Source organism: Dipteris shenzhenensis, chromosome 1 (assembly GCF_047967505.1).
Source record: "Dipteris shenzhenensis isolate YYH24624 ecotype China chromosome 1, Dip_SZ_1.0, whole genome shotgun sequence".
Lineage (NCBI taxonomy): Eukaryota > Viridiplantae > Streptophyta > Polypodiopsida > Gleicheniales > Dipteridaceae > Dipteris > Dipteris shenzhenensis.
Genome location: NC_141596.1, coordinates 29,296,288 through 29,310,801, shown reverse-complemented (window position 1 = coordinate 29,310,801; position 14,514 = coordinate 29,296,288). Strand labels below are relative to the sequence as shown.

Sequence of the window (14,514 nt, the reverse complement as noted above, 5' to 3'; positions counted from 1 at the left end):
TTTTAAATCACAAGACACAATGATCAGGCAAAAATTTAAAGAGCTATCTTCTGTTTGCCAAAACAAGTATATGAAAGCTTGATGATGATGTTAACTTATTCATCTTAATGCATTTCCACGATTATTTTCTATGTCAACAGAAGACCAACATGTATTTAGTATATCCAAAGATGCACATGGCTTGGTGAATATAAACCCATGCCTGTTGCTTGGTAGGTTTTCTGAAGTTCAGGGGTAGACAATAGTTCACAAGGCTCTTCAATTTCTGACTGTACCGATCATTACAAATACAAATGATGGGTATTTTGCTAATTTTGATGCTAGCTATGAGGTCTGCAACTCCGCCTCTGTCTCCCCCAGACATCCCATCAACCTCATCCATGATCAAAACCGCCTTTTTGTGCTTTGCGCTCCTGAAACAGGCACCAATTTATAAATATGCAAGACACTTGGAAACCACCTCTCCTTAAAGCACGTGATGTTCTGAGCAACAAGGAAATATACCAAAGAAAACCATTAATAATTATATGAAGCAAATTACTTGTTCCTGTCACCAATAGCAATAGATTCATTGCTAACCATCTCCTTAATTGCATTAGCTGTACTTCCACCTATACCCTTTCCAACCTTCACATCTGCCTTACCCCTGTTGTCGCTGGCATTCACCTGCAACACGATTGGAGAGTTATAACCTTGACACATTGAACAAACTTTAAAAAGTCCACATTGCCGATATGCTTCAAAGCACCCAAAAAGTAAGAGATTGATGGAAACAAAACAAATGCACATAGAAGAGCAATCACAATAGGTACCTTGAATTAATTTCTTCAGAAAACAAGTATAATCTTCAAGAACCTCAAAAGATGTAGAGAGAAAGAGACGAGAGAGAGAGAGAGAGAGAGAGAGAGAGAGAGAGAGAGAGAGAACAAAAATGTTGAGTGGATGTCCACAAGCTACAATCAATGCTTGTTATTTGGGATTTTACAGTTTTAACATAGATCCAAATCTCATTAGAAATTTCATTTGACACATGGAAAAACTGAAATTGTACAGATAATTTGATTCAGCCAGCATGATGTGTAGGAGACCCTAGCATCTACATCTGGCTGCTTATTTTTTACATGCAGCTTAACAAGACAAAAGTGCATGCAAGAGGTACACAATTTGTTGGGTCACAGGTGTGGCTCCACATCCCAATGGTCTGTTTCTCAAGGCTGCCAAGAGCCATCTGAACTGCATGTAAATCGATGAACAGCGTGTAAAACAGGTCTACTTAAAACTTGGGGACTATTGATTGTTTGCCCCCCATCTCCACACAATTACCACATCCTACCTCTGACCCAACAAGTCCCTTAACCTCATTGCTCCTCGTCATAAACAAGCCTAGTGAACATACTTGTTTTAATTAACAATAAGAACCATCCAAATCCCAAGATCAACTCAGACATGGTGTAAGGGTATTGACGTACACCATGGACGCAAACTATATCAGTCCACCTGTCAAATAGCAAATTTGTGCCATGCACAATCCATTTTGTCTAACAGAGGTTACATTATGCATTTAGCCATATTCTTTAGATCCATTAAGGTATATCTATGCTACATGCAAACCCCGACATGCATTAGCATGACTCATGCAAAACTCATCTGCATATGGAATACCTTTATTGTATACTACTACGCGTGTAGTAACGTGCAGTTCCTGCATGTCAAACATTTTAGGATTACCTAGTTGTCCAATCACTAGTTTTGCATGCAAGCTCTGCAGACTAAGTATCATTAACTAAAGATTCTTTAAAAAGGACTAATTTCGTGCTCAAAAACCACTACATGAAAATGTTGGCATGTGTTCCAATAAGTATTCCTAAACTATGTTTGTAAGAAATCTGGCTTTACATTATAGAATCACAGATTATGAAATGTCATGTGCTACTTCATCATAGATCCATTGAGGAAGTCATGATGAAATTTGGATTATTCACTCCCTCTAATAACCTTGCAAGTTCATGTAAGTCTCCCTATTTCAGTGGTCAATGCATATTTGACAAGCCACTTTCAAGTAATTCGTGTTACAAGCATTATGTAGAACAAAGACGCAATTCACGCACATCACCGGCACATATATCTGGGTGAACGTGGCCATAAACATTCTCTAAAACCTGAACGTTGCAATGTCAACCTCATAGCAGTCACATACGAGGTTAAAATCCATACTCTTAGCAGGGACTAACATCATCAGCAGCCAATGGTGGGCGTAGAATAGAGTTTAAACATATGCTCTCACACACATATCCAGGAACCATGCACTTAAGATGTGAAGGTCTTCATAATAAGTTTCTGTGAGCATCCCGAAGGTGAAGGGCAAACATAGCCATGACACAGGTGAGCAGTAAAGGAGAAAGCTAATCAAAAAGTAGTCCACATTCAGCTATTTTTCACTTGGATAAGCTGTTGCACATAAAATCTGTCAAGTCACTACTAACCTACCCTCATACTTGGTTATCGTTCAGGTTCGTTAGCTACGAGTTACTACTTCAACGAGTGAGCGGGCTTTGTGTCAGGGTGCAAGTTTTAGCACTCACATCTACACACCCAAACATGCATCTCATCAGTATCCAAGCATAAGCTGCCATGGAATGCCCTCTGCCTGTATGTAATCACTGAGAGGATACTCGGAATTGGCCAATGTAAGCTGCCATGGAATGCCCTCTGCCCTCCCTTTTCCAATAAGCAGTCAGTGTGAGGATATTTGGAACTGCCCAATTGAGATCCTCAGCACATATGGGAGAAATTAAAAATGGGCTTTGACTACTTTCTGCACTATGATCGGACATGCTCTTCTGCTTGTTCATTTAGTAGAAATTGACTCCATTCTCACACAGCATTTGTTGATCTTCTCGTATAATAAGAATAAATTTTGATTTCTTTTCTCTTTTGGATTATCCCCTCTTTATTAATGTCTGAAAAGACAAGAGCACCTGTACTAGCCCCAATCTTCAAGTTGACCTCCTCAAGGCTGCTGGAGATAAACGTTCATGTAGGTGCCCAAATGCTGTCTCAGATCCACACCGGCATATTAACCGCTGCAGCATGCTTGCCCTGTATAAACTTCAGCATGGCACTCAAAACTTAACCAATCGATCGCTGATGATTGATTAAATTAAAAGAATTAGCTAGAATTCTTATTGGAAATGTTGATCTCAAGATCTTCCAAAGGTTCAAAATGATATTTGGCATACAATATCAACTAAAGCAAATGGTGAAAAAATATGAAAGTCTGATTGACCCTTAATGTATAGCTTCTCAATAGTTCCACCTCGTGGGGAAATCAACCAGATCTTTCTCCCTAGGATGAAAAAGATTGAGATCAAATGTATTCGCTTACCTATAAGCCTGTAACAGGTGTCCACTAGGCTGGACTCGTTACTGTTCCATTACTCAACTGCCCTAATGTCGCAAAATCCCAGTTATTATGAGAACTAGATATCCCTCAAAAATGCATATCCTTTTAAGGTTGTGTGTTGGGATGATTGCCCCACAAATAAGATTATGACAACCAGATATTCCTCAAGGATTACTATCACATGCATCTACCATGAGGTAGGCCACCGATGACAAAGCCAAAGTCATTCTTCAAGTGTCCCCTTGGTAGGGATGGGGGTCTTGACTGTTGAGCTTCATCTGTTTCAGAGCTCCATCATAAGGATGAGAGGTGTTAGCAGGGACTAACATCATCAGCAGCCAATGGTGGGTGTAGAATAGAGTTTAAACATATGCTCTCACACACATATCCAGGAACCACGCACTTAAGATGTGAAGGTCTTCATAATAAGTTTCTGTGAGCATCCCGAAGGTGAAGGGCAAACATAGCCATGACACAGGTGAGCAGTAAAGGAGAAAGCTAATCAAAAAGTAGTCCAAATTCAGCTATTTTTCACTTGGATAAGCTGTTGCACATAAAATCTGTCAAGTCACTACTAACCTACCCTCATACTTGGTTATCGTTCAGGTTCGTTAGCTACGAGTTACTACTTCAACGAGTGAGCGGGCTTTGTGTCAGGGTGCAAGTTTTAGCACTCACATCTACACACCCAAACATGCATCTCATCAGTATCCAAGCATAAGCTGCCATGGAATGCCCTCTGCCTGTATGTAATCACTGAGAGGATACTCGGAATTGGCCAATGTAAGCTGCCATGGAATGCCAGAGTCAAAGTCAAAAATCAACCAGATCTTTCTCCCTAGGATGAAAAAGATTGAGATCAAATGTATTCGCTTACCTATAAGCCTGTAACAGGTGTCCACTAGGCTGGACTCGTTACTGTTCCATTACTCAACTGCCCTAATGTCGCAAAATCCCAGTTATTATGAGAACTAGATATCCCTCAAAAATGCATATCCTTTTAAGGTTGTGTGTTGAGATGATTGCCCCACAATTAAGATTATGACAACCAGATATTCCTCAAGGATTACTATCACATGCATCTACCATGAGGTAGGCCACCGATGACAAAGCCAAAGTCATTCTTCAAGTGTCCCCTTGGTAGGGATGGGGGTCTTGACTGTTGAGCTTCATCTGTTTCAGAGCTCCATCATAAGGATGAGAGGTGTTAAACATTCACTTGAAATACGAGCTACAGAAATTGACTGTAACTGGGATAATTGATTTCCCTTGAATCTTTTTCGTCAGTTTCACAAAATTCACCACATGAAAAAAATCATCCTTCAGCTTCTAAATAATGGAAGTCTCATTAAAGGCAATACTCATTGACAAGAAAGGAGCAAGGTCAATCGACCATTCTTAGCAAATCAACTACCAAATACCTTACGAAAGCTCTTCGTGTCTAGTTTATTGTTCCACCACAGCAAAAGCGCATGACCTTTATCCTTTCTGGTTTGTGCAGCAAACAGCATATAACGATGCACTCAACAAAAACTTCCGAGCTTGTTTTGGTAGCAATGAAGGCTTTAAGAATTCGCATGGACTACACTTAAATAGTTGACAAGAATCCATATAGGAAAACTGAAAAAGTAACCTGCCAATGACCTTGGCCATATTGCATGATGTCTAGATGCTGTTAGATTTAAAAATTTGCATCATCTTAAATAGCACTTCAAGAAGTCCACAACCACTCAACGCACCTCAAAGGCTTCAAAGCCAAGTTCTTTGCTTATAAGCCTTGCTGAGGTGGTTTTCCCAATCCCTGGTGGCCCACTGAGCAACACTGCCTTTTTCCCTGCAGTGCCACTACCACTTCCTCCAGCACGTTTTTTCCCTTTCTGCTGCCCTCCCTGCAGATTCTGCTCATCCCAGTGCTGCAACCAGTCGTGTAGCTGCTTAACCTGCAATGACAAGAAGCATGCCCAACAAGATATAGAGAATACAGAGAATATCCACTCAAACGCCTGAACCTTATTAGCTTGAAATCAAAGTCAAATGATTCTGAATCTAAAAATACATAGCCAGAGTCAAAGTCAAAAAGCATGTAGATTTAAGGAAAAAGGCCCGAATAGAAGTCTGGCCAAACTCTCACACCCATGGCAAGGGGTGGTGCTATACTTGTTTGCAACGTCAATAATGTCCTGATAGGTGACTCATCAAGTGGAACGAGTAGAAGTAATCCTCTTAAGGAATTGCAGATGACCTTTAGCGAAATGATAGAAAATTATGCTTGCTATCACAGAGACTACATTAAAGGTGAGAAAGAAAGAAAGAAAGAAATTTTATTAGAATCTTCGGAAGACTGATGGGTCTATGAGATTGAAAGAAAACCTGATACAAATCACAGTAGGGGTGGAGCTACTAAAACGAGCATCATCACCCGTGCTGAATCCTAAGTCAGATCATACATAATCAAATACATCTGGGTGTGACAATGAAAAGAAAAAAGACTGGAGCGGAGCAGAATCCTCCGTATGTCATGTCGCCCTGGCTGGTGCATACCCGATGATGGGACGCTGGCGTCCGTCAAGGTATGCCGTGCGTCTCGGTCTCCTAAAGGAGGCTCAATGCAAGACACGAGCCACCATGACTACCGTGGGACGTATCCCGGGTCTAAACAATGACGAGAGGTCCCCCAGAGTAATCTGTGTGTCCCCTCGATGTCTTGTGTGTCGTGCTACAGTCATCAGGTCGGAGTCTGTCACGTCTGCGGCTAGAGAGTGGACAATCAATGTCACTCGATGGGAAAAACTATGTGATCCTGCTCTGAGAGGTGTCTGATGGTGTGGCCAAGCCCCGTCGCCTTAGTAAGTACTCCCAGTGTTGGACCCCCTTGTGAATGAAGGCCGCGAGGCATCTCTGATCTGGGTAGGCGAGGAATCTAGAAAGCAGTCCGGAGCCGTCTCTGAAGAGACAGTGGTAGCGACCTCGGATCTCGTAGTACACTGGGCACCTGAAAATAAAATGCTCCTCCGACTCAACCTCCAAACAGTTGCACAATATGCATAAGCGATGCTCCCTAGGGATCCCCTCTGCTCTACCGCTCTCTATGCGAAGGCGGTGTGATGATACCCGAAACTATCCAATGGAGATCCGTAGTGAGTGAGGCATATGAAGCTCAATATACCCGGAGGTGTGATGAATTCCTCCTCCGAAATACGAAGACAGTAATCTCTGTAGAAACTCAACTTCACTGGAAGCTCCCTCGGCTCCAACCAGGTCCTAAAGGTGTGTAACTGCAGGAGATCCTCTCGAATGACCTAGTTGGTGGCCCGATCAGGATGGTGGGTGGGAGTACCGGAGGGGCATCTAAACTGTACTAAAAAGGAGGTATCCTATCAATGTGAAACCCTAGTCTCACAAACCATCTGTGAGTCCGTGCATATCAGCATCGCTCGTCTCCCTCTGCTGCCAACCTCATGGAGGAATCGAGAGCCAACCATGGCAACCTCTGTCTCCTTAATGTGCAGTCCCCATATGATCTAACCCGGTGTAGATATGTGATGGTATGAAAGGCTGCATCTAGCTGGAGTGGAGAAGCACCAAACTCGGCATGAATGATGTGATGTGGTACAGATGGTTTCCCCCGGATCATCCATGAGAGCATGAGGATCTGCAGGCGCTCCACCCGTGTCCACTCTATCTCTGACATGTCAGGTCCCCAACAAGGGCTGCCATACATACCGGCTGGTCAGACCAAGGAGTCGGAGAGAAGAGCCTTGGTCCGAGGATCCTGGAAGTGGGAGTGGAAGCACTGTCTCTCTAGCCGAGCCAGTGAGGTGTATCCCCTACTCAGTCTGGCCTACATCGCTGCTCTCATCGTGAAGATCGGGCCGGAGAAGATGACCCCCAAGTAAGTGTATAAGGATACGATCTCAACTGGTGACCCACCGAAAGTGAAATGCTTCCGTTGCATGTTTGCTCGAGAGGTGTTAAAGATCATGTCCTTGGTCATGCCAAGGTTGACCTCCAAATCGTGGGATAAACAAAAAGCCTGCAGTGCATCCAGGTGTCGCTGGAGCCCCTCAGGTGTGGACAACAAGAGTGCCACATCATCCGCATCATGATGATGATCCCGGCAAGTGAGCAACCGGTCCCTTTGGAAGCCCCTATGAAAGTCTCAAACTCATCGATGTACAGGCCAAATAGGGTTAGTGATAAGGGACAACCCAATTTGACCCCTATGGTACTCAAGATCTCCTCTGTCCAACCTATGCCTGTCTGAACTCGGCCTGAGACTCTCATAAAGTGCCATGACTGCCCACATGATCTCCTAATCAAATCCCAGTTTCTGTAGACGTGTGATGAGACGAGCTCGAGGTACTGTATCAAAGGCTTTGCGGAAATCCACAAAGCAGCAATATACCCTCTCCTTCCGTGATCTGGCCTCCTCAATGACACTCCTGAGTGTGAGTATGTGATCCATAGTCCCATGGTCTCGCCTGAAACCAGCCTGACCCTCTGCTCTGAGCCCTCTCATCTCTGCGAACAAGCTGACCGACGCATCCAATACTGCTGCATAGATATTGGATATCACACGTCCAATCATGATAGTCCTGTAGTTACTCGGGTCCATGGGATCCCCTGCCTTGTGGATGGGGGTGATGGTGTTGACTGTCCAAGTGCGGAGGAAGCCAAGGCAAACAGCATCATTGACCGGTGTGTCTCCGTGTAAAAGACGATGTCTCGTCTTGTGCAAGATTCCGAGAAGTTCCCTGGGCCTGACCATAAGGTACCATTACAGTTCCAAATGGTGCAGGCTAGGGTCTCGGAAACCTGAGCCTCATAGGCCCCCTCCCCCTAGAAGGTATGGGTGGGAGCCCGACGGGTGCCGGTCAACAACAGGGAAGAGAAAGGAAGGTGAAGATGATCCAGCATTTTTGGATGCTAGGGGAATGCACAAAACCGCAAGCAGTCAGAGACAAAAGTATTATTTTCAACCAACAAGGACTCAAAGGCTGACTACCTGACTACCTCGTACAAATATGTGCAAAGTTCAAATGCCCCACTCCTGCGCCCAAGGGAGGGGGGAGAAGCATTTTGAACAATTAAATTTTGCCTATCAAAGATAGGCCTAAATAGAAATGTGACACACAACTCCTCAAAAGGAGATTTTCATTGACTCAATTTTTTAAGACCAAGAACCAGGCAGTAAACACATCAACTTAACATCTAGCATGGCCACGTCTACCTCGACAAGTGCACTAAGGAAAACAAAAGAGAAAGAAAAGGGGGGAGGGGGAATTTTTAAATTCTTTTTTTTTGTGGGGGGGGGGGGGGGAGACGTGCACAGAAATAAGCTGGCTATGGGTTTTCTGAAGCTTGCCCTGGGATGCAGGAGACTGTCTGCCCTCAACTTCTGCAGAAGACAAAGATGCATGTTTTTCTCCATCAACAGAAGAATTACATTGGTACAAGCAACCCCATACACCCAACACACAGATGGGAGCAAAAGAAATCGCTCCTGACAAGCCATGTGCCATGAGCAGATGATGCCCATGGCCATGCTGGCTGTGCAGCCTGCCGGCTATCACAACAGCCACCACATGGCAGACAGCCACGTGGCAATCACCTGCCAGGTTGGCTGCCACTCAATCCCTGGGAGCCTGGTCAGCCAAGACCCAACTCAGGGGTTGGCCAGTCGGCTGGCCTGGCCGGGACAGTTCAAGGCCCTGGGGGCCTATAAAAGGCACCATCCACAGCCAGCAGTACAGACACACGGGATCTGGTCCAGGCAAACCAGCAGCAGACCAGCTCCTCTTCAGCGGCATCTACAGGACTTCCATCAGGTCCAGGCATCAGCGCCTGACAGCAGCAGCAGGATGCCTTCATCGCAGCACCCTTTCTCCATAAGTTCGTAGTCTTATATATTAGGGATCAGTTCCCTCCATACAGTACTTTTCCCTTATTTACTACAGTTAAATAAAGATTTATTCCCCTCTTCGGAGGACCCCACTTCCCCCTCAGTTCTTGCACTCACCTCACCGCTTCCACTTGTGTTTATGAGTGCATCTTCTCTCAGTTTCTATCTCTATTTCTGTCAGCAGTTAGTAGGAGAGAGTGTGACATAACTTCTCCCTGCTACACCATGTACAGGGGATGAAGATACAGGAGGTTCAAACACATGCTAGGTCCTTGCAAGCAGCGCAGTTTCTTGCTAGCATCCATCCTTGCACTAAAGTCTTTGGTGAACAGTCTCCAGGTGGAGAAGTTAATCAGATATGTAATGGCTCATGACCAGAAGGAATGGCATCACCCAGCAAGGACCCATGTTACATGCACAGCTTACCAAAAAGGAGAGTAGATAAGATACTTGCTGATTTGTATTCAAATGTGTCAATTATCCTCATGTTCATTGCTGCCACCTCACATATATGGACAAATGATCACATGGAACCATTCTTTTGACAATGTATTATGAATGATAATAGAAATGATACACTTATGAAGTGACTTGCCCTTTTTATGAGAAGGATCTCATCCTAACCGGACCAACCCCAGGAGGGGTGCATCACCTATCTTGGCTGATCACTAGCTTGGTTATGCAATACAAGCCATAAAGGCGCCTGTCTTGCCTGATCACTAGCTTGGTTATGCAATACAAGCCATAAAGGGGCCCAAATGGACCTTTACATCCCCACACCCCAAAGCCAATGTCAGATAGTATAGAAATACAATTGCACACATGATTGGCTTGATAGAATCACGCATGTCATTCAGAAACCATGCCCATACTTATGCTGACTCCCTCCCCATATGTTTAAATTTACTTGCACCTATACTTGGCTCTCCCATAGACTTATGCTGACTCCCTCCCCATATGTCTAAATTTACTTGCACCTATACTTGGCTCTCCCATAGACTAAGTTATGGCCTCGCCCTCTTTAACACTCATGACTCAGCATCCTTGGCATACCTTAAAAATAATCCAGTAACAGGGCCGTAAAACCGTGCAAAAGCTTTTGTGTTAGGCCTCAAACTTTCCTTCTAGATTGCCAGTTCACTGGCAGAATGGCCTCTAGCAATCTTTTTCGTCCTCTTATAGCTTCTATACGTTTCAGGACTCCAGAGAACAATTCCCCAACCCCCCTAACCTTGTTCCATAAAACTAAGGTTACCAGTGGCAAGAAGAGGATATACACCTTTGTAAGACTAGAATAAGTCCAATCATACAAATTTAGATTTTTTGAAGTTCTAAAGACCAAAAATCTACACGGAAAATAAAAGAGAAAATGAAAGAGGAGGTAAACAAAAACTTTTATGAAAAACAAAATGACAATAAAAAAGTTAACTAAAAAAGAAAATAAATTTTTAAAAAATTAAAAAATTAACAGAGAGAGAAATTTTAATAATAATAATAATCATAAAATATTAAACAAAAAGAAAAGAATTAAAATAATAATAAGAAGAATTGAGAAGAATTTAGCTGTTGGGGCTTTTGCACCCGCGTAAGATAAATCAATGTAGTTGAACAGCTGATCACCACTTGGACAAAAATTCAAAGAATTTGCATGTCTGCTAAGGTGATAGAAAAATATACCTTTGTAACACTAGAATAAGTCCAATCATACACATTCAGATTTTTTGTTGTTCTAAAGACCAAAAATCTACACAGAAAATGAAAGAGAAAATGAAATAGAAGAATGTTTCATCCAATGCCTCCTCCTTGGGGACCATGCCTACATTACCCCTACGGCGCAGCTGAAATCTCCTGGCATTACTAACCGTGAAACGAAAGAAGGGAATCCTCCTCTCTCGGTGCCCATGATCTATCCATTCCCACACTCCTGGGTCCCACTGCAAGCACCTGATAGGTGCACCCTCCATATAACCACAACCTCCAGGATCCCAGGGCCAAGAGCAAGACATGTATGCTACCAGCATCCAAATACTGGCAAGAAGAGGACATCAAACAGTTTTTCCTTGCCACTTGATGATAGCAAACATTGTGGGAACTTTGGTGGCCTGCTGCCATGCAGTGGAATTTCTGCTACTCGTGAATGGCTAGACAAGAACAAGCTTGTGCCATAGGTCAGCTGAAATTTCGCTTAATTAAAAGCTCAATTAAAATCTGTTGTGATCTCTCTGGTCTCTCATACATAGCCCACTTCAGGGGGTGGTTCAGTTATGTAACAACTCTCAGACCAGAAGGAATGACATTACTTAACATGGCACAGCTTACCAAAAAGGAGAGTGGATACTGTAATTGCTGCTTTGTATAACAAAAGCTCTTGCTGACCCCTAACCTATATGATCAACACCCTTCTTGTTCTAAACCACTGTGGCTTGGCACTGAAAGGGACAGAGTTAGCTAATCAAAACTGTCACATTGGCAAAAACAAAACCACCCAAGACACAAAACTCACCCAGTTTGTCTTTCTTTTCACTATTATCTGAGGTCTCTTTAGCTTGTTTGCATCTCTCGGTCAATTTTCTATTTGCTCGCCTATTAAGTCGATGTTCGTTTATATGTTCATTACTCATGTTCCCTTTCACTCTGCCTCAAGGATATTCAAGAAGGGAAATTCATACAATGGACTGATTCCCCATTATATCATTAGCAGTCCTCGGTTGATGCTTCTGTGGCCATGCTTCTGTCTCCACAATCCCTGCCTTTGGTTTCAATTCGGTTGAAAAGGAGGCAGGCGATTTCGCCTTCACGTCCGGCAGAGAACCTGCTGATTTACCATAGGCTGCCTTTGAATCAATCACCTTTACACTTTGACGTTGACACTTGTGTGCCTCCACCTCTGAAAAGAAATGGTACATTCAGAAGCAGTGCTCAACTGCATTTGCAAAATGTATACAGGACTAGCATAATTCTTCTTGTACTGCCACAGTTACCTCGTTTTCCAGCTGTTGTGGTCTCTACTTGCTTGGGAGTGGGCTTCTGGTGCTTTGAAGAGCGGATTATATCAAATAGTCCATCTTCAGTAAGGAATGATACTCTGTCCACGTCACACATTACATGCAACACGATTTACCTTAGAAGCCTTGCTCAACTTTGCATGTAAGTATAAATGATGGGCACCAATCAATCTCTGCACGAGTCACAACCCAACACTTTTACAACATCGGGAAAAAAGAGAGTGCAAACCCTAGCTCTTTGGCTTTCTGTGATTTGCGGCCTCCGATGTCCTCATCAGCAAGCAAATAACTCTGAAAAATGCCCAAAATAAGCAGGGGCAAAGCTGCCACCTTTCACAACATCTAGAGCTAGAGCATTTGAGAGGAAAGCGTTGTTTGCAATGATACTAACTGTTTTTTTGCTGACACTGGTTGTCACACGACCCCCGTGTCTCTTTATAAGGTCTTCCACCTCTTCTCGTTCCAAACTGTAAAATAAAATAAACACTCGGCATAATAGCGAGTGACCAACATCATAACCGACTAATCTCTGAATTACAATTTTAGCCCGACCTGTCGAGAGTTCCACTGATGACGAACGTTGAACCTGCCAAGCAATTTTCGGCACCTTCAGGTACGTCCTGTCCAAAATTTCAGCAAAAAATGAAGTTCATCATAAACTTTGTCAAGAAAACATTAAGTACAGGGGAATGGCTTAGGTAAAACCTTTTGTCCTTTGTGAGGTGGTTCCCCTCTCGACTGAAAGAAGGCAGCTCCGCCTCTGCCCGATCCTCCACGGCCCCGACCAGTAGTGACCGGTCTGCTCTCCTCAGACGGCGATGCAGACACGCCCCGTCCCCTTCCCCTTCCTCTTCCCCTTCCGCGCCCAGGAGAAGGAGTTGCCGTTGCAGGTTCATCAGCGTGGCTAAAATCATCTTCGCGAAATGCCACTTTGTTCGCTCCCTCGTTCTCAATACGTGTTTTTTTGGGCGAAGGTTCGCTCTTCGTTTCCACCTGAATACCAGCATTTTGTTGCTTCCTTTTGGCAGGCGACTTCTCTGGTTTCAGCTTGTTATCATCGCTAACAAGATTGTTGGCAGGCGACTTCTCTTGTTTCAGCTTGTTATCATTCGCCTTACCACCATGTGCAGCGCCCGAGAAATATTTGCTTGCTTTCTTCAGGTCCGAGCGCGAATCCTGTAGCGGAAAATGAATATTCTTCACATACAGGCATTGCAAGAAGGGCAATGATCTCCTGTGACAGACAACATATTGAATACCTTGATCGGAGGCTCTGGTTCGCCAGAATCTTTCTTGTGAGGCTGCTTCAGAAACCAGCGACGAATATCCGACTGCGTAAAGTGAGCAAACAGGGAGGCAATCAGAAACATGAGATGATGGAAAAATCCTGAAAACAGCGATCGATGAAGGCTAAAAAAGACTCGCCATAGGATAAATGAAGAGGACGACAAAGCTAGACAAGTTTGGTAAGGCAGAGTAGAGCAGGGCTCTAAAGTTCCCGCCAAAATCTACGAAGCGGACTCAGGAGAAAAGGTGATCGAAGCTTGAACAAGACGGCAAAAATCCTATTCCAAATCGGAAAAGGAAAGCCCAAAACGGAAACAATGCATTTCAGAGCAAGATTTGGAGCTTGATCAATGCTGCTGCTGCCTCGATCAAAAACCCAAAAGAGTTGTTGGAGTGGACATGTGCATGCAATGGAAACAGAGGACAAAAACCCAAATCCAGAAAGGAGTTCCAAAACCCAAAATCGAGAGAGGAGGAGGAGAAGAAGGAGAGTTGCAAAATCATGTACAAGCTTTGAGAGCAACACTTACATCTGCAGGCATGATGTTCTGCAGAAAACCTGATTGAAGAACAATGCCTTGCAAAGTAGCAAATTGTAACCAGTCTGCAACAGAGGAGAAATAGAGTTGCAAAATCATATATAAACTTTGAGAGCAACACTAACATCTGCAGGCATGATGAAGAATGGCTTGCAACCTCTCAATGGAAGCTTTCAAGGGAAGGGGCTCCCCTTTGCTTTGAGAAAGAGGCAGGGTGCATCCACCCATTAGGCCCGGCACAACGCCCAAGCCGGATGGCCATCGTCGTGCCCTGTTGAGACAATGCAGCCAGAGATACTGCCACAGGATGATCATTCATCCTTGTGGGTCGAATGAGTTTGCTACAAATCACTCCCCGCCCCTTTTGCAACAATAAGT

The 14,514-nt window shown here is 43.9% G+C and overlaps 1 protein-coding gene across 1 annotated transcript in view; it reads right to left on the bottom strand.

Moving 5' to 3' along the window:
* RFC1 (replication factor C1) overlaps nt 1–14,255 on the bottom strand; it is a 57,292-nt gene extending 43,037 nt beyond the window's left edge. The window contains exons 1-11 of the mRNA XM_087373965.1: nt 14,128–14,255; nt 13,570–13,641; nt 13,016–13,486; nt 12,863–12,930; nt 12,702–12,777; nt 12,540–12,601; nt 12,287–12,390; nt 11,975–12,192; nt 5,143–5,343; nt 542–666; nt 203–413 (exon numbers count right to left, since the gene is read on the bottom strand). Coding sequence (XP_087230091.1) covers nt 203–413; nt 542–666; nt 5,143–5,343; nt 11,975–12,192; nt 12,287–12,390; nt 12,540–12,601; nt 12,702–12,777; nt 12,863–12,930; nt 13,016–13,486; nt 13,570–13,641; nt 14,128–14,235 — 1,716 coding nt within the window. The 5' untranslated portion in view covers nt 14,236–14,255. The remainder of the gene's footprint in view (nt 1–202; nt 414–541; nt 667–5,142; nt 5,344–11,974; nt 12,193–12,286; nt 12,391–12,539; nt 12,602–12,701; nt 12,778–12,862; nt 12,931–13,015; nt 13,487–13,569; nt 13,642–14,127) is intronic.
* Between the last annotated feature and the right edge of the window lie 259 nt (nt 14,256–14,514).